The sequence below is a fragment of the Octopus sinensis genome, linkage group LG9, assembly GCF_006345805.1.
Source record: "Octopus sinensis linkage group LG9, ASM634580v1, whole genome shotgun sequence".
In the NCBI taxonomy this organism is placed as follows: Eukaryota; Metazoa; Mollusca; class Cephalopoda; order Octopoda; family Octopodidae; genus Octopus; species Octopus sinensis.
The window spans coordinates 51,264,353-51,288,594 of NC_043005.1; the positions used below are offsets into that span (position 1 = coordinate 51,264,353).

The 24,242-nt window shown below is 40.2% G+C and overlaps 1 protein-coding gene across 1 annotated transcript in view; it reads left to right on the plus strand.

Annotated features, from left to right (window-relative positions):
- The first annotated feature begins 7,566 nt into the window (after positions 1-7,566).
- LOC115215420 (mucin-5AC-like) overlaps positions 7,567-24,242 on the plus strand; it is a 52,556-nt gene continuing 35,880 nt past the window's right edge. Inside the window, exons 1-7 of the mRNA XM_036505958.1 lie at positions 7,567-7,591; positions 8,911-8,936; positions 14,664-14,781; positions 19,655-19,678; positions 22,886-23,068; positions 23,267-23,544; positions 23,945-24,229. Of these exons, the coding sequence (XP_036361851.1) occupies positions 7,582-7,591; positions 8,911-8,936; positions 14,664-14,781; positions 19,655-19,678; positions 22,886-23,068; positions 23,267-23,544; positions 23,945-24,229 (924 nt within the window). The 5' untranslated portion in view covers positions 7,567-7,581. The remainder of the gene's footprint in view (positions 7,592-8,910; positions 8,937-14,663; positions 14,782-19,654; positions 19,679-22,885; positions 23,069-23,266; positions 23,545-23,944; positions 24,230-24,242) is intronic.

Sequence of the window (24,242 nt, forward strand, 5' to 3'; positions counted from 1 at the left end):
AACCCCCCGCTGTGAAAAAACAAGCCCCGTTTGTCTTACAGGAGTAATTTCCCTTGCAGTGGTTAATTGTAGATATCTTAAAATCTATTTCAGAATTTGTTACCAAGGGCTATGGTGCCGGTCTTATTTATAAACGCTATTTAAAGGCCAGATAAGTGTAACGCCGCCAATGGGGGCATCGAAAAGCCGACTGTAAGAGCCCGTTTACCATCCGGCCTCTGGCAAACAAAATATGGAAGAGTTCGGAGACACAAAGGTTGCACTGTCTTCTGCCCCTATCAAATGGGAGGGCCACCGACAAAATTGACCATTCCAGCCTATAGCTTAAGTTCGCATCCTTCAGTCGCCATATTAGCTTACTGAGTCCCGTGGTCTGGCGCTTGTTTACGTCCCGAAAAGTTGCGTAATGGTTGGAGACACGCAAAGGCCGGTTATAGGCAGAAGGTAATTTATATTGATCCGGCCCTTCCGATGCCATCATTCGGTCATCAGGATAGGGCCGTATATAATAACATTAACATTTTAAGTAAGGACGGGAGCGCGGCGGATACCGGGGTAGTCGCTCCCGCATTTATTTAGCGAACAAGGATAATTAATCGGTCCGGGAGGTCTTACACTAACCCAAGACCCGTTATTCATCCGAGAATCACCCACCCAAATGCGAGAGCTGGCGTCCCGACCCATCACACTGATAGGAATAAGCATATATGGTTTGTAATCCCCTTTGGTAAGCAGATTAGAACTAACCTCCCCCTCATGTTTAGACAAGCCATCGCCAATAACTTCCCCAGAAATTCCAAATATTACTCCACGGTTAACTCACATAAAGTTAGGATAGCTTTCTCCAACACTAAAAACCTCGCCCAGATAATCGCCTCCCATAATAATAGGCTACTTACTAAGACCCTATCACCTTTTTCCGGAGGCACAGCCTCTTCCGCTCCCGGCTTAATGCTCAGTAGGAATAATTATAGTAGTAATAATGATATGAGAGCCAGTACAGTGACACATAATCTCAGCTCCAGCCAGGGAGTACCCACTAGGGGTATAGTTATAAATAGGGGTGTTGTGGTTGATGGTAACAATGGGAGTAGGGTAGAGAGCCCCTTTAGCATCCCCACATCATTTCCCGCAATAGCAGTACCACGGGCAGTAGCAATGACAGCACTCTGATAGATAGTGGAGAATCAGGGGTTATTCCTATAGTTAATAGTGACGTAGTGGAAAATAGAGTAGTAAGCGGCTGCAGGTCTCGGAACGAATAAGTGACAGGAACGCAGTTCTAATTTCAGAAACCAATCCTAGCAGAGTAAGATTCACGTCGGCGAACTCCAAGATCAAAAACGCCGTCTACCAATGCAAGGTTACACGGACTCAGATGCCTTCACTTATATAGGCATCGTCCTCAAGATTGTCTTTGCGTGTCTCCAACCATTACGCAACTTTTCGGGACGTGAACAAGCGCCAGACCACGGGACTCAGTAAGCTAATATGGCGACTGAAGGATGCGAACTTAAGCTATAGGCTGGAATGGTCAATTTTGTCGGTGGCCCTCCCATTTGATAGGGGCAGAAGACAGTGCAACCTTTGTGTCTCCGAACTCTTCCATATTTTGTTTGCCAGAGGCCGGATGGTAAACGGGCTCTTACAGTCGGCTTTTCGATGCCCCCATTGGCGGCGTTACACTTATCTGGCCTTTAAATAGCGTTTATAATAAGACCGGCACCCATAGCCCTTGGTAACAAATTCTGAAATAGATTTTAAGATATCTACAATTAACCACTGCAGGGAAAATACTCCTGTAAGACAAACGGGGCTTGTTTTTTTCACAGCGGGGGGTTTCCTTGTCAAGGTAGGCTTAGATGAACACACACACACCACAAAAACATAAAATATATATATATAATTTCTTTATTTTTTTTCTTTCCGCCACCCAACGGTTATCACGGCAGTAGCCACTGACAGCCGAACGATCAAACGCACACACGTACACAAAAAATGTTTTCTACCCCTACGCCAACACACACATATATAGAACAGTATACACACACACACGTCTCTAAGTAGATTTTTTCTCGCCCCTTATAAAACATCCAATTTCTTTAAATAGTCAGAACTTTATTCTCGGTCACAAAGAACATCTATACACCCTCACCCACATGTTTGACCGATGCCTGACCTGTTGAATTCTTCAGCCACCGGTTCTCAACATACACTGATAAACGTTTCGCCATGGGCTCTTGGAGCACAGTTCGATTTGTTTTTTGCTCTGCCTCTGTTCTGTTTTTGTTTTTTTTCCAACGGATTTCCTTTTTTCTTCCTGAAGAGAAAGACACAATATGGTCCCATTATTCAATCGGATTTTGGTATTTGTGCCTTTCGAAAACACGTGTAGAATGAAATAAAACGATTTCTGTTCAATCTGCGTTCAGCTCCATTTCTTCAATTCACCAATAATGTTATATATATATATATATATATATATACTTTGATACTTTGATACTTTGATACTTTGATAGGTTTCGGCCATTATTGGCCCAGGCCATGTCTAACTTAATAGCACCACCTGGTGAAGTCTTTCAAGTCAGAATTTGGGCACTATGGCCCACTCAAGTAGAGAGTTATTGTTTACAGAGACATATCCGGGTGTAGGGGGTTTATCCGGGATTTCTTGAAGGAATCTGTCCAAAGACTTCTTGAACCCTATAGGGTCAGTTTCTGTTTTAATGTTTTTTGGTGTAATGTTAAAGAGAGCGGGGCCAATTGAGGTGAAATAATTGTGCCGTATTGTTGTTATGAGATGAGAGTGCGATTTTTGTTTGGGCGGATGGCACGGGGCCCAAGCCTTGGATGTACCTTAAAGGTGATGCCAACATCATTTGGGCAATGCTGATGGAATATTTTCCACATCATGCAGATGATGTAGCGCTCACGACGACGTTGGAGAGAATAGAGTTTTAGCTTTTCTAGTCGACCCCAATAGTCGAGGCCTGTCATGCCATCTATCTTTTTTGTGATTGCCCTTTGAGGTGCTTCAACTTTTATGATACCTTGTATTGTGTGGGGAGACCACAGTGGACAACAGTATTCAAGGTGGGGTCGGGCAAAAGTGGAGAAGAGAAGGATAATGGTGTGGATATCTCTCGACTGGAAAGTTCTGAGAATCCAGGAACACATTCTGCGGGCCATGTCAACTTTGGTGTTTATATGAGTGGCCCAGCTTACGTTGTTGTCCACAATTACTCCCAAGTCTCTGATGTTGTTGGACGCCGCGAGAGTTTCACCTGAAGGAAGGGAGTATGGGAGTTTCAGGGCATCCTCTTTTCCAAAGTGGATTAGCTCAAATTTATCCTCGTTCAGCAGCATATTGTTTTTTTCTGCCCATTGGATAACAGCCAGTAGATCTGACTGAAGGCATGTCCGGTCACTCGCCTCATTTATGACCTTCTGTAGCTTGGAGTCATCTGCAAAGATTTTTATGTTGCTGTGCTTGATGATGTCATTAATGTCATTAATGTAAATGATGAAAAGAAGTGGGCCCAGACAGTGCCTTGCGGAACGCCACTACTGACTTTGGCTGGGCTTGATTTTACCCCTTCAACTACAACATGTTGAGATCTGTCTGTCAGGAAACACTTAATCCATTTCAGTAACTTTCCAGAGACACCAATGTTGGATAGTTTTTTCAATAGGATCTTGTGATCGACCCTGTCGAAGGCCTTACTGAAATCAAGGTAGATGATCGGTGTTGGAGCCCTCTCCCAAAGCTCTCAAAATGTCCTCAAAGTGATGCAGGAGCTGCGTTAGGCAGTCCCTTCCATTACGGAACCCATGTTGGTTGGAGATCAGCCGTCTGTTGCTTTCCAGAAATTGGGTTATTCGAGATCTCACACACCCTCTCAATACCTTGATGATATGAGAGGTGAGTGAGATCGGACGGTAATTCACTGCAAGGGACTTGTTTCCCTTTTTGAAAACTGGGACAACAGACGGGACAGAAGGTTTTTTGGAATATAGCCAGCATCCAGTGAGTTTCTCCACAGATTAGCAAGGGGGATGCAAGTTGGTGTCGACACACCTTCAGGACACAAGCAGGGAACCTATCGGGGCCTACTGCTGAATTGTGTTTTATTTCGTTTATCGCCGCTAAGACATCAGGGGCACTAAACGTTATGTCCGATATAGTGTGTTGGGGGTTGACATCACTGATACAGCCCAGATCGGCCATATCAGGATTGCTGAAAACAGAGCAGTATTGTTTCTGCAGTATCTCGGCCATGGATTTGGCATTATCTTGGAGAGTGCCAGTTTCGTCAATTAGAGGGCCTACAGTGGAGACAGTGACCCTGCGTTTCTCCTCGCAAATGAAAAGAACACTTTGGGGTGAGTTTGATTTTTTCAATGGCCCACTTCTCCTCAGCTGATCTTTGGTTATTGATGAGGGTCTTCATGCATTGTTGGAGGTTATATTTTTTGGATTCAAGCAGTGCGATAGCCGTCGAATGTGTGTGTTGCTGTTGGCAGTACTTTAGTTTGTTATTTTTTTTGTTTGTTCTTTTTATTTTTCTGATAATGGTTTTTCTGTTTTGGGGGATTCTGCACTTTTTGTTCACAGGTCTTGGTGGGGAGTGTTTTGCACATATGTCTGTGACGGTGTCTACAAAGATCTGCCAAGATGTCTTATGGTTGGTGGAGAGTTTGTGTATGTGTAAAGGACCAGTCAACATTTGATAGCTCGTTCCTGATTGCATCCCAGTTGGCTTTATGGAGATCCATGTTGTCAAATGGGTGGGCTGGAGGAAGGTCACTAGGATTAGCTTTCGGCTGGTGGAATTTCATGTTACAGAGAACCATGTCATGGTCTGAAAGAAGGGTTTTTCCACTGTAACGTTATGTATAGTGTTAGTGTGGTTACTAAACACTAGGTCCAAAATGTTCTGATGTCTTGTTGGTGCAAGGACAAGTTGGGACAAGAAAAACTCATTCGTAAAGTCGAAAAGTGACTCTGCTGCTTCTTTGTCAGCGGTTGAGGCGGGAGTGCTTGGTTTCAACAGTTTGTAGTCCAGTCAACACAGGGTAGATTGAAGTCTCCCATCATGAGTATGTTGCTAGAATGGCACTGTTGAATAAAGCACTTAATGCTGTTGAGGCATTCTTTAAAGCACAGTATGGGTGTTTGGGGCGGCCTATAGAGCCCAATTACTGTCAGGTCATTGGCTTTGTTGTGCACGGTGACTGATTCACAGTAGCCGTTGGAGAATATACTATTTCCATCTGCCGTAAATAATCATGCAGGAAAATGGCAGTTCCACCCTTCCTCCTGCCGATACGATCCGCGCGGATGGTTGTGAAATTCTTCACTCTCACTTCGGCTTCCAAGTGGGAGTTGTCAAGGTGGGTCTCAGTGAGAATGAAGAAAGGGATGTGGTGTGAATGGTTACCAACCCAGTCTTCAATGAATTGGACCTTCCATTTTTGTGCATTGATGGAAGGGCTGACACCTTGTGCATTGAGTAGGAATGTGGAGGTTAGTGTAGTGGCTGGTTTTGACTGTTGCAGGGGGCTTGGATTTTTTGTGTGTGTTAGTGGCAGCAATGTGGGGAATTGGTGCACTGGGGTAATAGCATAGGATGGTGTTGAGTGATGGCTAGAATGTTTTTGTGTATCTCTTTTGCCATGTTCAACATGGCTAAAAAAGAATTTTCCTGCTTAGGGAGCAGTTTTTGGCTGGAGGTGTAGTTGCACTGTTGGATAGGGTTGTAGTTTCCACTTTTGTTGTTGTGTTTTTGTGTCTTCCTGAAAAGACTGGACCAGCATTACTGCAGCATGGTGTGTTTCTATTTTTATTGTTATTCAGGTTTGTGTGTTGGCTTGAGGCCCCGTTTCTGTTTGTGCGTCGGGTCCCTGGAAGATGAGTGAAGGGACAGTCACTCAGTAGACATGTTCTCTCACGTTGGGAATACGGCAGATTTTGGGACTCCGAGTTGTGTGTGTTTTGAATTTCGATTTACTATTTGGTGGTGTTGATGTTATTGTGGGATGCGTCCTTTGGCCTTGGCCGGTAGTGCGTCTAGTGCCGGGTAGATGCGTGAAGATGCAGTCACTATTTGTGCAGAGTCTCTGGCGCAGTGAATAGCGGCATATTTGGGGATTTCTTGTTTGGCCGTGAGGGGCGCATTCTGCTTCCTATGTTTCTTTAAGTTTTTGTTACTGCAGTAGTATTGAGGTGGTGATGTGGGGGAAGAGGGCAGTGGTTTCTTATTTGGTTTTCTGTCGGTATTTTTGGTGATAGAAGACGATGGTGGCAGCGGTGGTGATGATGATGATGATAATTGTGGTGGTTGCTGTGAGAGCGGTGAAAAGATACTGGCATTTAGTGAATCGTCTAGTAAGCTAGAGTTGAGGAGTGGCTGTTGTTGTTCTTGTTGCTGTGGCTGTTGTTGTTGTTGTTGTGCCTGACCGATGTCAGGGTCAGCCATTGTGCTGGGAACCAGGAGTGGCTCATTCTGTTGTTGTTGTTGTTGTGGCTGCTGATTTTCTAGCTGTTGTTGTTCTTGAACTGTGAAAATATGTAGAAGCTTTCATAATGGCCTCTTATCAGTTTGAAAGATACTTCGATATGTTTCAACTTGCTTCGAATCTGTTTGACGGATCGTGTGTTGACCACTTGTGATGTTTTTTCGGCAATCTCATTCAAACACAAGACATTTAGATTTTCTGTTTGGGAAAGAGAGAGCCATGTGTTTATTAAAACATCAATTTCGTTATCAGACCATTTCGTCTGTTGCAGGCCTGCAAGTTAGTCATGTTTGTTTTCTTTTCTTTGTTTTCCTTTTGATTTTTGAAAATATATATATTCTTTCTTGGGAGTTAAAGAAGTGTATATATATATAAATGTTCTCTCTTAAGGGTGTGAGTTTTTGATTATTTGGTTGTTTGAGGATATTAAAAGAAAAACAGGTGTATATACAATTTGTAGTTAAATGAAAACGTACTTACGGTTTGTAGGCAAACACGTGGTTACAAATATATATATTTAAGGTCAGTTAGTTTTGAAGCTGTGTAGCTTGCTACTGACTTGGGAGAGAAACAAATAGACGTCCGTCCACTCCAACAGTTAATCCATATATATATATATATAAATTAAATTAGAGATAAAACCACTATTAGGCAAATCAAACAATGAAAAACATAAAAGTAAAAATAATTATTATAATATACAAAATATATAAAATATAAAATTTAAACATTTAAATTATTTAAATTAAATTATTAATTTATATTTATAATTTTTATTTTTTAGTTTTATTTTTTTTCAATATTTTTTAATTATTATATATATTTATATATTATATATAATATAATATATATATATATATATATATATATATATATATATACACCTGGAAATCAATAACTGTGTGTATTGTTCTACTTTAAGGTGAAAAAGGGGTTCAAGGACAGGAAAACATCTTGTTCAGCACGCCTGGTGGTACGAAAGTAAAGACTCTAAAACTAAAAATTACACCGATGCTGAACAGAAACCCCATTGTGGACAACTTGTTTTTAAAAATCTGCAATATGCCTTTCGGTAAGTTGTTAAATACTCTTTATTTATTATTATTCTATTGTTCTTTAAAATGCATTGTGAATGTTTGCCTTCAATATAGCACTGAATATATAATATATATCCCGCGTGGTACGATTATAACAGGCTAAACGCTTCAACTAAACCATATAAAAGAAAGCTAATTGTTGAACTGTGTTGGTAATAAAGCACCTATACAGTACATTCTTCGCTGAAACTACCCCGTTGAATACTTCTTCATAAGGATATCGAGATCGGTAAAGACAGACTCCGGGTGCGTTTGCAGTTATACAATATGCTCTCAGATATTACTTCGGCGTTTTGTAGAGACTATAATCCAGGAATATTTAATTTTAATAGTATGCATGTGTAAGGCGGCGACTTTGCCTTTCATCATTTCGGGGACGACAAAAGAAGTGCCAGTCAAGTACTAGGGTCGATGTAATCGACTATCCCACTCCCCACAAATTCCAGGCCTTGTGCCAATAGTAGGAAGGATAATTTTACCTTTTGAATACTAGTTAGATACTAGGGTCCATGTAATCGACTTATTCCTCCGCCGAACTTGCTGGCCTTGTGCCAAAATTTGAAATCAATAACATGTATATGCATTTTCGTATAGTTTTCATATTAATTCTATCCCTTGTTATTAGAACGAATTTCAAGATTCATTCACTAAATAACTGTTTATAAATTGATAGTAACGGTCTTTTTTTTTTTCATCTGTTGAAACAGGTATATTGATGAAACATAAATCTAACTTTCTCGCGCTACGTAAAGATTAAAATGGGGTTAGAATAAATGTAACAAATGCAAAGTTTGAAAGAAATAGCCATTCTTTCATACATTTTATGGGTAAGCAAATAGGAAATAACAGTTTCTATCCAAGGACAAAAATCGTGTTACACAGTGTAACAGAACCTGACCGTATTAAAGACTGTTTATTAAGATAAGAGCTGCTTTACAATCTACTTGCACTCAACTTTAACTCATTTCTCTTTTCTTTTGTTCCCTTTCCCTTTCTTTCTTTTTTTCTTTTATTCTTTTTATTTTTTATTCTATTTTTTTTCTTTTTCTTTTTTCTTTTTTTTTGTTCTTTTCTTCCCTTTTACGATCCCTCTTGATCGAAAACCTACGCCACCCCCTTTTTTTCATCCCCCAAAAGAAAAGCTCTACCTTGTAACTTGTCCCATCTGTGTGCAGCCCTGTGTGGCCAATAAAGAAACTTATATTAAGTAGGTATTTGCTAAACAAACATTTACCAATAATTAAATATTTGGTTAAATAAATATGTAATAATTTGTTGTTTCTTTTATTTCCAGACCTTATCAAAACCACAACCACAATGGTAAGTCATTTTTCTAACTTAAAATGACACAACACTCTATTCTTATAATATAACATTGGATCCTTAGCATAAAATATATTCTCCCGTCTAAAAAGAAGCTGTACTGGATCGAACTTTTAAATAACATTGCTCCATTATGTATCTTTTATTAGAAGGTTGCATTGACCTATAGCCAAAAGTCGCATTGACCCAAGTCAAGGCTAATAATTAAATGGTCCTTATACATAGTCACATTTACTCCAAAAATAAAATCGTTTTGTTTCTTAATCAAATCTTACATTGCAGTCAATCTTAATATCCCTTTGGCTCCTAGTCTACATGTTTTTATACCTTCGTCTAATATTACATTATTTTCTTTCTTTAAGGCGGCGGGCTAGCAGAATCGTTAGCATGCGGGGCAAAATGCTTAGCGGCATTTCAACCGTATTTAGGTTCTGAACTCAAATTCCGCCGAGGTCGACTATGCCTTTCATCATTTCGGGGTCGATATAATAACTGTTAGTACAAGCAACTATCCAACTGTTAATCGTGGTCGTTGTGACGTATTTTCGCGTGGTAGTAGTGGTAGAAGATGATACTGGTGGCATATGTTAAGATGTTGAGCGTAGACGCAGTGATGCATTCAATGAGAGTCAGCGGCCCATCTCCGATCGACTATTTATTTTGGGGTTGAGGCACTGGATCTATCTATCTTCTTTGATACGAAGATTTCCTGTTTCTCTGCAAGGCTAGTATGGAGGCGTCTACCTCTTCGGTTCTGTTGCTGGATTTGAAACCTAAGACACCTACTGTCGACTTACCCGCGTTGTGTCACCAGCCTGAACGAGGTCATTCCATGACTGCACCGTCTGGAACTCGACACTCTCAGATGCAACAGATAAATCTTCAGCTAAGACGTGATCTCGCTATTCACCTCGGTTCCTGCCCTTCCCACCTTCGACCTGATCAAAGAATGTGACGCCTCCTTGGACTTAACACTTTTCGGAATTACCACTTCCGACATTCACCAGCTACTGTCAGTCATAGTTGCCAACACACACTTTGATTTCTTTGGCAATACATATAAGCAGTGTTCAGGCCCATCTATGGGGTCCAGCCTCTCATGCCTGCTCGCTATTATTTACTTAGACTGGCTGGAGTGTAGGGCACTCTGTACCTGCATAGGTTCCCTTTTGTTGCTTGACTTTAGGCAAAATATCATGAACGAGGGACACTGTGTTCTACAGAAAATCAGCCTGCCGAGACCTATTCGTCTATTAAAAGTTGGTCCTCCTTATCAGGGTTAAGTTCAGTTACGTGCTTAATGAGATCGCCAGGATACACAAAAGATGCAGTGGCAACACCAGCCTGGACGCACACGCTGCTCAGTTCCTAAAGGTACTTGAAGCCAACGGATACCCAACGTCCGTTGTTAACTCCATACGCGAACACAAGCAAAATAAATGTTGCAGGAGGGACCTCTCTAAAATCCGCTTCATGAAGATTCCCAACTTAAAAGAGATAACCACCCCAACTATTTACAAGGTCATCCGCCGGGAAAGCCTCGACATTCGAGACCGTCCCAACGTAAATATCTATCAACGAGGTGGTCACGCACAGAACAACAACCCTGAACACGAGCGGACTTCCCTATTCGTAACAAGCATATGCCTACGTACATATGTAGTATGTCAGATACAGTGCTCTAAATGCAATAACTATTACATCGTTAGCACAATCGGCCACTTCACATCTGAAGGAGAACATCACTACCAACGCGTCTTCTTTCCACAGACAACCAAATGTGACAACTACCAAAGATATGATCGCTTCATGGGGAAACTCTGAGAGGAACGCAGGAAATCTTCGTATCAAAGAAGCTATATTGATCCACTGCCTCAGCCCGAAAATCAAAAGTCGATCGGAGACTATTAACACTGAACCTAACCAAGAAATGCATTACTCCATCTAAAATCACCGTGTCAGACTTTAAAACATGCATTGATTACTGGTATAAAATTAGGCGATCTGTTACCTAAAATATGTATCTCTTAACCTAAAAACATTGATCCCAAGAGCAAAGATCACACTACACACAACCTAAAATTCTTTCGCCTCTCAACTAAAATATTACTGATCTCCTCTAACCTAAAATCCCGTTACTCAGTCTACTTATAAACCTCTTGAGAGGAATCTGATTTAATGTACCTCATATTACTTTACTTTTCGTACACAGAAACTAAAAACATCTAAAACAAAAATTCAGACAAGGAAACAATGTAAATTTCATAATAGCAATTTACTTTCGTATTTAATTTTCCTGACACTATTCCAAATCTTTATTACTTCGTCCGTCTTTACGTTCTCTGTTCAAATTCCACCGAGGTCGACTTTGCCTTTTATCCTATCGGGGTCGATGAAATAAGTACCAGTTGAGCACTGGGGTCGATTCAATCGACTAACACCCTCCCCCAAATTGCTTATAGTAGAATGAATTATTATTATTATTATTATATTATTATTATTATTATTATTATTATTAATAGAATAAGTACCGATAGAATAAGTACTGGGCTTACAAAGAATAAGTCCCGGGGTCGATTTGCTCGACTAAAGGCGGTGCTCCAGCATGGCCGCAGTCAAATGACTGAAACAACTAAAAGAGTAAAAGAGAGTAAAGAGTATTATTATCATTATTATCATTATTATTATTATTCAGTAGTTTTATTTTTATAGCGTGCTTTCACTTCACTACCGAGCGCAGCTCTGTGTGCCTTGGGTATGTGCTGTGATTTGTTGTGATGCTCTGATGGTTATTGTATGGAAAGTGTTCTGCGTACGATGTGTGCAGTGCCTAGTAGTGCAATTTTCTGTAATTTATTAGGGTTCATTGCTGTATCCAAGTCTATATCTCTATTATTTTCTTTCCATATTTTATATGTATGTGTTGTTGTATTTTCATTTTTTTTGGTAGAGCATTGCTGTGAAGTATGCGAGTAAGATAGAAATGTATTCCTCACGTCTCCATTTACGTCTTTTGGGTTTTATTTGCGGGACATGAGGTACAACGTCCGGCCCATTATTTTGACGGTCGTCATTTTCGTAGGGTACCGGTCCGTTTATTTCTGTTGTCACATTATTTCGCACGTGTAGTTTTTCGTACATTTCTTGTTGTAAGTTTAATGTACGTACCGCTCGATTGTTATTCTTGGGTTGAATAGTATCGGTGGCATTTAATTTCTTCGTAGTTCCTTTGTACATGGTGTTTGAGGTCGGGGATGATCGTGATGTTCCACGCATGTTTACATGTGTTGTGTTAGAGGTGGAGATAATATCGAGTCAAAATACATCATTTCGTTTCGAAAATAGTAATAAATTTCAATTAGTATTACTTACTCGGATACAGTCCAATTCTTTGTTAGTAAATCTTTGGCTCCATAGGATGTCCTTGTTTTCGATGTTTGTGGATAGATTTCGGAGCTCTGTATTTTCCTTCTTACATCTTAAACGTCCCCGTTGTTATTATTATTATTATTTTGGTTTGGCTCAGATTTTGTCTTATTCCAGGCAGGATTTATGTGAGTAACGAGTAGCTAGCTGTAACTTTAGGCATCCACAAGTTTTCTCTAGTCTTTCAAGTGCTTAGAACCCTCCTGATAATCTTTGCTGTCCCTAAGAGACAAACTTTCTGTGGGAGCTCTACCGGGCATTCTATTCCAATCTCCTTCAGCCATTTGTTTATATTTTGACTTACTGTTCCCAACGCATCAATTATTATGGGCATGATCTTTACTGCTCGCATGTCCCAAATTTTTCCTATTTCAAATTTTAAGGAATTGCAATTTTTCTTTCCCCCCCCCCTTCCTCTTTCATTACAGTCCTGAAATCAAACTGGCCTTATGGGTCAATAAGCAAGCAACTTCTATCTTGTTGTCTCTTGAGGTCTCTGGATGAGATTTGGAGCCAGCTTGTACAAATACAAAGCAAGTCAAATATATAATAATAATAATAATAATAATAATAATAATAATAATAATAATAATAATAATAATAATATGAAATAGAAATCAGCAAAATGTGGAAGCTGAAGACTAAAACAATACCTGTTGTCATAGGTGCCCTGGGAATGATAGCGAAAGGGACTGATTGCTACCTAACTCAGATACCAGGAAACCCCAAAATGGCAGAAATTCAAAAGATAGTGCTCATGGGAACTGCTCATATCCTACGCAAAATACTCTCTATGTAATCCCAAGGTTTAAAACAAACTTTTTTTTATTTGATTTTTTTTATTTTTTTTATTTTTATGTATTAGACATTCACTAGTACAACACCAAAAAAAAAGGAAAGGAAAAGGGAAAACCAAAAAACCCCCCAAATATATGGCACAGAACTTCCAACCTGTTGTCTCTTGAGGTCTCTGGATGAGATTTGGAGCCAGCTTGTACAAATACAAAGCAAGTCAAATATATAATAATAATAATAATAATAATTAATAATAATAATAATAATAATAATAATAATAATAATAATAATAATATAATAGTAATAATAATAATAATAATAATATAATAATAATAATAATAATAATAATAATATAATAATAATAATAATAATAGATACTTGATCTTCGCCAGTTGAACATGTCCCTTAGTGGTTGATATGTGCATCTCTGATCACGAGTAGAAGTAGTGGGGGAGCATCATAGCTATGCGTTGAGAAGAATTTTTTGGTATTTGAATAATTCACCTCTGGAAACACAGGTGTTTTATTCATCATCCTTATTCAAGGACCTTTTGAGCAGGATGGGCAGCTCGACCCGAAGAAAATTCTCACAGGACCCCATCTGCAAAGACATGTTCTGTTTATCTTGATATTGAGGTCCCATGTCACGCACATATGGTTGTGATGCATGTGACTGGTGTACCTTCATCGGATGGGTAGTAATGAATGGTATATTAGGCTTCGTATATATGTACTCCCAGCGTCACTTTGATGGCATGCGTTGTTCTCTCACTGAATGGTGATGATGATGATGATGTTAATTTCAAATTTTAGCACAAGGCTAGCCATTTCGGAAGACGGAACAAGTCGATTGGTACATATTTCATCGACCCCGAAAGGATGAAAAGCAAGGCCGACCGGAATTTAATCCGGTGTGCTAACGATTCTGCCAGTTCGTCGCCATAATAATAATAATAATAATAATAATAATAATAATAATAATCGTCTCTACAATAGGCACAAGGCCTGAAATTTATGGGGAATGTATAAGTCGATCACAACGACTGGTACTTAATTTATTGCCCCCGAAATGATGAAAAGCAAAGTTGATCTTGGCGGAATTTGAACTCAAAAACGAATGAAATGCGTTGTTTATTTTGATATGAGATCACCATGTCGCGCACATATGGTTGTGATGCATGTTCCTGGTGTACCCTCATCAGACGGGTCGTCATGGTGGGTATATTGGGCTTCGTATATTTGTACCCCAGTGTCACTTTGATGGCATGCACTCCTCTGCTCTCTCACTCAATAATAATATGACAGCAGGATAACAGGAAACGTACACGAACAAGGTACATACCTTGACGAAATTATTTAGCTTTTGCTTTTGGTGCTTTCTTCTGTGTGTGTCACGAAGAGATATTGTGCAGTTCAATGATTACTACTCCATGTACAAACTAAAGCATTCAACATAATGTCGTGTTATTTTCTGAGTAATAAAATTACCAATTATATTTGCAGCCTTCCTGTGCAATGCAGGGAAAGATGTTCTGCAAGTTTTATGGCATCTGTGCGACGATTTGTGATGGCCATGTAGAATGTTCCGATGGAAGCGACGAGAGAGGCTGTGCAACAACAGGTACTGTATATAAATTGATATCTATGTACATTCACATGTGCACGCACACACTCGCACAAACACACACAAACACATACACATACAAATATACAGTTTCGTTACCATTGTTCAAATGAAGAAGTGGCCCAAAATTATACATAGTTCTGTCTGCGTGCATGTATGTATGTACACGCATGTGTGTGAGTGCGCGCGTGTGTGTGTATTTATGTATTTATGCATGTATGAATATATGTAGATAGATAGATAGATAGATAGATAGATAGATAGATAGATAGATAGATAGATAGATAGATAGATGGATGGATGGATGGATGGATGGATGGATAGACAGTCAGCTAGATAGATAGATGGATGGATGGATGGATGGATGGATGGATGGATAGACAGTCAGCTAGATAGATAGATATATAGATAGATAGATAGATAGATAGATAGATAGATAGATAGATAGATAGATAGATAGATAGATAGATAGATAGATAGATAGATGATAGATATGTTTCTTTATTAGCCACACAGGGCTGCACACAGATAGAACAAATTACAAGGTAGAGCTTTTCTTTTGAAGGTAAAAAAAATAAAAAATAAAAATAAAAATAAAAAAGGGGGGGTCGATCAAAAGGGATCGTAAAAGGAGAGAAAGAGGACAAAAAAAGGGGGGGGTTAAAAAAAAAGGGGAAGAGGAAAAAAAAAATGATCAATAGGGATCGTTATCACAGAAATGTCAATATGAAGTGTAAAGGGGAGGACAGGTGAGGTTTACCCGTGGAAAGAAAAGCCTACGGAAAAGACCACGGTAACCTCGGTCAATGAAGTCACATGTTATATTTCTTTTTTTTTTTTTTGCAAATAAGCAACTCTCTGTATTAATTTTTACGGTTCATAGAATCATAGTCAAGGTGGCTTCGTCATTCATACGTGCCATCCTTGCTACATTCACCCATCTTTTTTTAAAACATTCACTAGACAAAACTTGCCTCTCTACTCTCACTTTTTTCTTCAAGTGATACTTGAAGAAGTTGATGAGAGATTGACCAGAGAGGAAAGTGTTTGTCTCTAATCCTTTCAGGCGCGTCCACCAGATACATTCTTTCGCCATAGCCACAAGTATGATAAAAGTAGATCTTCCTTCCCGTTTGAAGGAAGGAGGCGTGACGATATTAACGATAGACTCGGCTGATAAACCGACACGTCCCACACGTGACAGCAGTCGTTCGACATAAGCCCACAGGTGGGAAATTGCTGGACACTGCACGATTGCGTGCAGAGCGGTTTCGTCGCTCTGCCCGCATCTCGGGCAGGTCGGCCCCGTGTTTCTCGAGCCATGCCTATAGAGCTTATCCCGAACGGGTAGCGCTTCTTCGGTAGCACCGCCAGGCCAGGGATCTCTGGAAGTTGTCCATAGGTCCCGGGCCGAAAGTCGTTTGAAACAGGCGGGTCAGGTATTCCTCGTCGACGCCCAGGTTTGCCCCGAGCTCGTCGTCGTACCTTCCCTCCACTAATCCCCTATAGAATGCTTTGGTTGTGTTGAAGTCACTCAAGGTCGACCCGGGACGGCAGAGTTGCTTGAGAGCAACGCGACACTCGCGGTGCCATTCGCCCTTCCTCGGCCTCTTTTTGATCCACGACTGTAGTTCGGTCATGGAGACGAGTTGCGGAAATGCGTACCTCACAAACGGCGACCACACCTGTTCACCGTCGTCTACATAGAGCCGGAGATGTCGCAGTCTCAGCGCGTGTCTGCGCATCATCAACCACGGCATGCCCAGCCCTCCTTTTAACGGGTGTTGACAGCAAATGGATCGCCTGACCATCGGGACGCATCCTTTCCACAAGAAGCGGAAGAGGATGCGTTCTAGTTTGGTGATGGTAGGGTCGGGACAAGGTACGACGGTCAGGCGGTAGTAGATGATGGACGCGATGTACGCGTTCACCACCTCCGCCCGACCTTTTAGGGACAGTTTCCTCTCGGCCCATTGCTGGGCGAGAGTGACCACCCTACTCGTTATCTCGTTCCAGTTCTTCTCCATTTGGAGGTCCGGACCGAACCAGACCCCGAGCAACTCAACCGGGCCGTCTGTCCAGCGTCCCACGACGGAGGTACTGGTGGACAGCATGGGCTTGCTTCTCCAGGTGCCGAGCCGCAAGCCCACTGACTTTTCCCGGTTGATTTTTGCTCCTGTCACCGCTTCGTAGTCTTTCAGTGTCTCGCCGACCCGCTCGATGTGCTCGTGGCTTGACACTATGACGGTGACGTCGTCCGCGTATGCAGACACGCTCGTCCCGCATCCCAATTCTCGCGGGATGATAGATAGATGATAGATAGATAGATAGATAGACAGACAGACAGACATATAGATAGATTTGAAGCGTGTTATACGTTAAAAAATTTTCGACCAGATCATCAGATGCTGTTTTACACTTCTAGTCATAATTCTATCTTGAGAGCACATCCTTTTCCATCATGACCCAAAATCTTTAACTAAATCGTCTTCTTTTGTGTGTGTGTGTGTGTACATACATATGCGTACATATACATACACATACTATATATATATTTTTCAAGCGGAATAAGCAACTGTTGAAAGATCGATAATATGGTTCTTTTACAAAAAAAATTGGAAAATTCGTGTGGAACGTATATCACAAAGCTTCTTTGGATATTTGTTCAAACCCAGGCATGGCACAGTAGAGGCAGACGTAGTCAAGAAGTTAGATAAGGCATCGCAACCAACGCACTCGCAGCAAAATTGGCACTCAACCACTTCTTCAACGCGAAACACGAATGTTGCGTAGTCAGAGCTAAGACACGTGCTCTTAAGCACGAAGGGACGAAAGTGGAATCGACCAACGATTTGTGGTTGGGTGAAATTTCAGTATTGAAACTTCTTGAATATTCTTCGAAACACCATCCGATATATGGCAATAGTAAATTTAATTAGTCCCCTATTTTACCAACGTAATCTACCCTATGGTCTGTTTACCAAAATCCCCTCTGTAACAAATATTCGAATAACTATATCGCTAGTCTGCTGGATATCTCCTTTCCCCATCACTCGAAAACACCAAGAACAGTCGTAGTTCTACGCTCTTTCCTCAAACTAAGCCATTATAATCTATTTCTTAAGCACTGTTCGTTGTTATACATAGTGGGAAAATTGCGTATGGAACAAGTGTCCTTTCAAGCTGAATAAGTCAGTGCCCTGGAAAGAGTGATCGAAGTCATTCACTCACCACTTCACATTAGGCTATACAACCAATCGTTTCTTGCCTTCTCCTCATAAAATCCTTGCGCTAGATTTAACTACTGATCACACGTGTTGACTGCTATGCAACAGTCCATGACAACGAGTTTCAAACAATTGTAACAAAAGTTCTCAGTGCATAACGTTTCTGAAACGATTCTCACACTGAATTATTGCAAATACACGTCTTATCATTATATTTTTCAGCACCTGAAGCTACTCCTACACCACCTACATCAGGCTTTTCTTTACACACACACACACACACACACACATCCTAGCACACACACACATCCTAGCACTTTGTAACAGATGTTTTAAATACGTGCTTATACATCATATAAATAGAATATTTCATATACTGCATATATTGCATATATGCACTTAAGTTTTAGAACATATGCACAACTACATGTAAACACTGCACTCAGGAATAAGACATACTCCGAAACCACAGACATCATGTCACTAGATTTGGTTACAACCGTCTTGCTAGTTCAAGTAAGTACACATATGAGGGTGGAGTGCTTACATGTACATCGCTGCTGTCATTAATTACAACACAACATATTGGTCAAATGGAAGAACCACAGGCACGCCGGACATAATTTTCGGTGGAGTTTTGCCTGTCTTTAGGTACTCAGTTCAAATTTCGCCGAGATCGACTTTGAAATTCATAATTTCATGGACGATGAATTAAGTACCAGTTGATCAGTGGTCAATGCCTATTGTAGAAAGGATTAATCTTAACACTATAAATTTTACAAGACAGCTTTATTCGCGGACATTTATTTACATTGTTTTCTATACAGGAACATATATCAGATGTCTTTCCTTAAGAAGACAAACATCGTAACGTGAGTTGTGTCTTATTCTTCATATCAATATCTTTTAGAAATTCTGAAGAGAAGGCGACGTATCATTAGCACAAATATCGATATGACATACCATTGAGTAGGTCACTTGTATACCCGTAAATAAACGAAGTTCCCTTCACAAAACGCTATCCAGTTCAATCCCGTTCCATCGCACCCTGGACAGCTGTTTTTTACTATAACCTCGGATAAACCAACGGCCAATCAGGGAAATTTCATAAATGAAACTGCGTAAAAGAAACCCTTTGGAGGTAACATCCATTTAATTTGATTAGTGTATTTAGTCTGTACCCTGGATGAAAGCTTTATTGAAGCAGGATCACATTTGTTGCAAACATTTGAATCACCTGGTCTTCTTCGCACATGTCTCAAAAGCACCGCAAGAGGTCGTAGTTCTCTTATTTCTCCATACATAACTTTAGAATCTCTTCGCTAGAATTAGAATTCTATTTAACTGAATATTTCGGCGTCACAAAAAATAGATAGAAACCATTTCAGAAACCATTTCAGAATAGAGTATTCACCCAATCTCCGTCACTCGTGTCTCACCTTCCTGCCATAAAGTCCTTGCACTAGATCTCAGAACTAACTATACGTGTTGACTGTTGTGAAACAGTCCGTGGTCAGGAGTTTCAAACAATAATAGCAACATTCTACAATGCATAATTTAAATAAATAACGTTTCTGAAACCACTCCAACACTGAAATTATGAATTATAAATTATAAATAATTGTTATTGTTATATTTTTCAGCCCCTCCTACAGCATCTACAACACGTAAGTTTTTTTTTATATTTACAAACGCAAATGCATCTGCATATAGACACACACACACACACACACACACACACCACACATACACACACACAAACACACAAACACACACTCGCAGTCACGCCCAAACGCATTCAAGCATATACTCTTTAGTTACAGATATTTAAAATATTGTACTGTACTTATATTTCATACTAATTTAAAAGCCGTATTCCGTGTGGACTTTTAAGATAGCTCCTGCTGAGGGCTAATTGAGCCTGCGGCCCAAAACTAAAGGGCAAAATACTAATAAGACGTTTATTGGTATCCTACCATTTCACATTTATATCACAGAGTATCACAACTGGAGAATTTTGTATCACTGGGATATTTAGAGATTGCTGTAAAGCAACAGGATAAATAATAGCCTTGGTTTTACCATTTGGTGTAAGTATGAAGAGATTGTTGCCATTTCCAATTCTGGAACAACCAGCATAGAGCTGACCATGGGAAAAGCACTGCTGCATGAGGTGAAGTCCAACAATTTTCAGTGAGTGTCCTCGTGTTAATTGACATGGCAAAGCTCTTACTGGATATTGAAGTCTGCTGGAATCAGTAGAATTCTTTGAATAAACTCATGTTCTCCCTTTCCTTGTCCAGTGAGGACTGTTGCTTCCAAAAGATGTGGTTGCATTTGCATGACAATCCGTCTTGTTCCATTTCACAGCTATGTGGGATCCAGATTTCTCAAAAGCATTTTTGGAATTCCTTTCTTCAATGTCAGTTTGTGGGAAGACATTCTAGGAGGATCCAAAGAGTTAAGAAACTTATTAATATATATATATATATATTGTGGCTTTGTGTCTGTGTTTGTCTCCCACCACTGCTTCATAACAGGTGTTGGTGTGTTTACGTTCACGTAACTTAGCGGTTCGTTGAAAGAGGAAAAATTTAAAAAAAGTACCAGGCATAAAAATGAAAGAACTGGTGTCGATATTTTTTTCGATTAAAATTCTTCGAGGCAGTGCTCCAGGGTGATTGCAGTCCGATGACTAAATAAGATGAAAGAACCAAAAAATTCCTTAATAAAACTTTAATCGGAGGGAGGTAACTCTTGGTCGCCAATCTCAGTAATACCATGGCAATGAAACCTCACACGGTCGCTTTACCTCCTAGGAAAAACAACCCAACTACTTTTAAATCAGATCCTAATGCTGGATGTTCAAGAACCAAATATTTTCAATCCTGGAATCATCCTGATTCCAAAATGGTATAATATGTCTATGTAGAGCAAATGTAAAGTGAGATACAGGTGCTCCAGACAACCAGAGAGGATTTCGCTTTTATTAATATCGATTTAGATAACATATTTCGTAATAGACAACACAGTTGAAACATATTTCATTCACTGAGTTATATATACACACGTATTTTAGTAACCATCTACTACATCATGTGAACACTTCGTTAGTCTTATGAACAGGACATGTACCGGAATCAACAAGACATCACTCTGCTACTGCTTTTCATAACATGTATCTTATTAAGTCAAGTAAATACACCAATGAACACAAAGTGCTTTGGTGCACATCGTTGCTTTTATTCATTACAAACCTACACTGCGTCCCACATTATTAGGCAAATCAACCTTTTCTCAACGAGAATACTAAAAATGAACCCGACCGTTCTCAAAGATTGAGTAAGAAAACAAACAGGAAAAATAATCCAGAATCCTTGTCCGGTATCGGATCGATCCCCAAATCTAATCAGTTCGTGCCAGTCACGACGCCAAACATCCCTGAGAGTTTCATCCAGCAGTTCTTGAAATATATTGTCCACGAACAAACAAACAAGCGCTACTGAAAGCAATACCTCCGCCTTCTCTAAGGCGGAGGTAATAATGGTTTTGGCAGAAGGCCAGATATTTCAGGTGGAAGGGTAAGTCGATTACGGCGACGCCAGGGCTCGACTGCTACATATTTTATGGACACCGAAAGAATGAAAGGCAAAGTAGACCGCGGAAGCATTTGAAGTCAAAACATAAAGTTGGGCCAAATACCAGTGAGCATTTTGTCCGACGTGCCAAGCTGGTACAGCAAGAATAAGGCGGCGAGCTGGCAGAAACGTTAGCAAGCCGTGCGAAATGCGTAGGCGTATTTCGTCTGCCGTTACGTTCTGAGTTCAAATTCCGCCGAGGTCGACAAATTAAGTACCAGTTACGAACTGGGTTCGATATAATCGACTTAATCCCTTTGTCTGTCCTTGTTTGTCTCCTCTGTGTTTAGCCCCTTGTGGGTAGTAAAGAAATGGGTACAGCAAGAATATGTGAAATGGTATTATGACCAAGTTGTGAGGGTTTACAGTGGAAGATTCGTCAGAAATAGGAATTTTAAGCTGGAGGTGAATGATATGATCATCGATCGGGTCGAAAGAGTGCTTGAGTCGGAGAAATGCAAAGTTTTTCGGGATTTTCCAATTCAAACGGATAAGAAGCTAGAAAATAACAGGCTAGTCATAACAATAATAGCCAATGGAAAGCAAATCTGTTTAGTAATTAATCCATAATGTTCGTTTTATTCCAGGATTGTACAGAAAGAGGATGAGAGATAAAAAATAAAATCCCTTATACTTTGAAGTTACAAAAGTTTGCACTATAAAAACTGTAAAGGATGTGCCTCTAATAATTGGCGCATTAGGTACTATAAGTAAAGATATAGACGAATGGGTTAAAGAGATTAGAACAGAATTCCTATAGAGCGTCTACAAAAAATTTGTCTCTTAGGGACAAGAAAGATTATCAAGATTCTAAGCACTAGAAAGACAATTGAAAGCTAGTGGGTGCCTAGGTTATGAGCAGTAACCTGCAACCAACAGAAACTCTACCAGGAATAACAACGAACCTGACTCAAATCAATAACAATGACCACTGTTGTTTCTACATCCAAGATACCAACAATAGTAGTATCAGTCTCCCCTACTACCACACCTTCTCCCACAACAACAACTGTTCCATCTACGACAGCAGGTATGTGAAATTTGAATTAACTTCCATTCTCTAGTAATACCATCCCGCTGCCTTTCCCACAGGCTTTCACGCGTTATGACAATGATTTTCTTCTGGATATATCGTGAAATCTTCCAAATCACTTACCTGTCAGTATACATTCAATGACACCTGTTAATAATTCAGTTGATATACATTTATCAATTTCCTTCTTTCATTCCACACAGTTCCAACGACAACTACGGCAGCCACAACAACTACGGCAGCCACAACAACTACAGCAGCCACAACTAAACCTACCACTGTTGTTTCTACATCGAAGCCACCAACAACAGTATCAGCCTCACCTACTACCACATCCTCTCCCACAACAACACCTGTGGCATCTACGACAACGCCACCAACTACAGGTATGTGAAATTTTGTGTTATCGTTCGGTTCTCTAACAAAACCTCTCCACTGCCTTTCCCGCATAAAATCAACGATTATCTGCTGGAAATATGGTGAGATCTTTCATATCACTGAACTGTTATTATTCATTGAAAACACACGTATTAATTGATTCTGTTGATATGCATTTGTCTATTTCCTGCTTTCCTTCTACACAGTTCCTACGACAACTTCGGTACCATGTCAGCTGGTTGACACAATGACCGATCTAACGGATGACGAGATTGTTCCATCGTCTTTGAAAACTGGCAGTCAAGCGACGGATGTGCGTCCTGGTGGTGAGGTGTGGACTCCTGCTAAGACTGACAGCTCGCCAAGCATCACGTTTACTTTTACACACACTCGCGATATCCGGAAAGTGCAAATCACGTCATTAACAAACGTCCAAGCTTTCAGCCCTACCGTTGTGTCGCCAAAGTCCAAATTGGAACCTGGAGTAAGTAAGATCACTTCTATTCGCATATACGCTGATAACACTCTCTATCAAAGTGTTAATATTTTCAATTTTAATCCACTCTTCTAAGCAGAGCGCATATAACACTTTTCTACTTACGCACAATTCTATCGGACACTTTTGACATTCACATAACTTTGTCATGCATCGTCATATTCCAAAAGTAACACTGCTTAGTTTAGAAGCACCTTTAAATGTCCTATAGATTTTCCAGGTATGTCTTTTAAAAGGAAGCCTCCTATTATGATAGACGCAAAGTATATTGGCATTTCCTCCCATATCACCACTCCATTAGTCAGTAGCAAATATTCCATTCACGCTTCACACAACCCTGTTTATTCAATGATCACTATTCTTATGATTACGTCAAATTCGTATTTAGATGTTTCCTGCAAATGAAATCTATGAAATTAAGGCTGACGTCGAAGTGAAGTCGCTGACGATTACGTTTCATCGAACAAACCCTCAACTAGCTATGTCAGCTGAGGTCAAGATATGGGAATGCAAGAAGCAAAAGCCAACAACAGCAGCAACGACAACACAGTCAACTGCGACGACAACTGCGAAAACAACTACGGCAGCCACGACAACTACAACAGCCACAACTACAGCAGCCACAACTAAACCTACCACTGTTGTTTCTACATCCAAGGTACCAACAACAAAAGTATCAGTCTCCC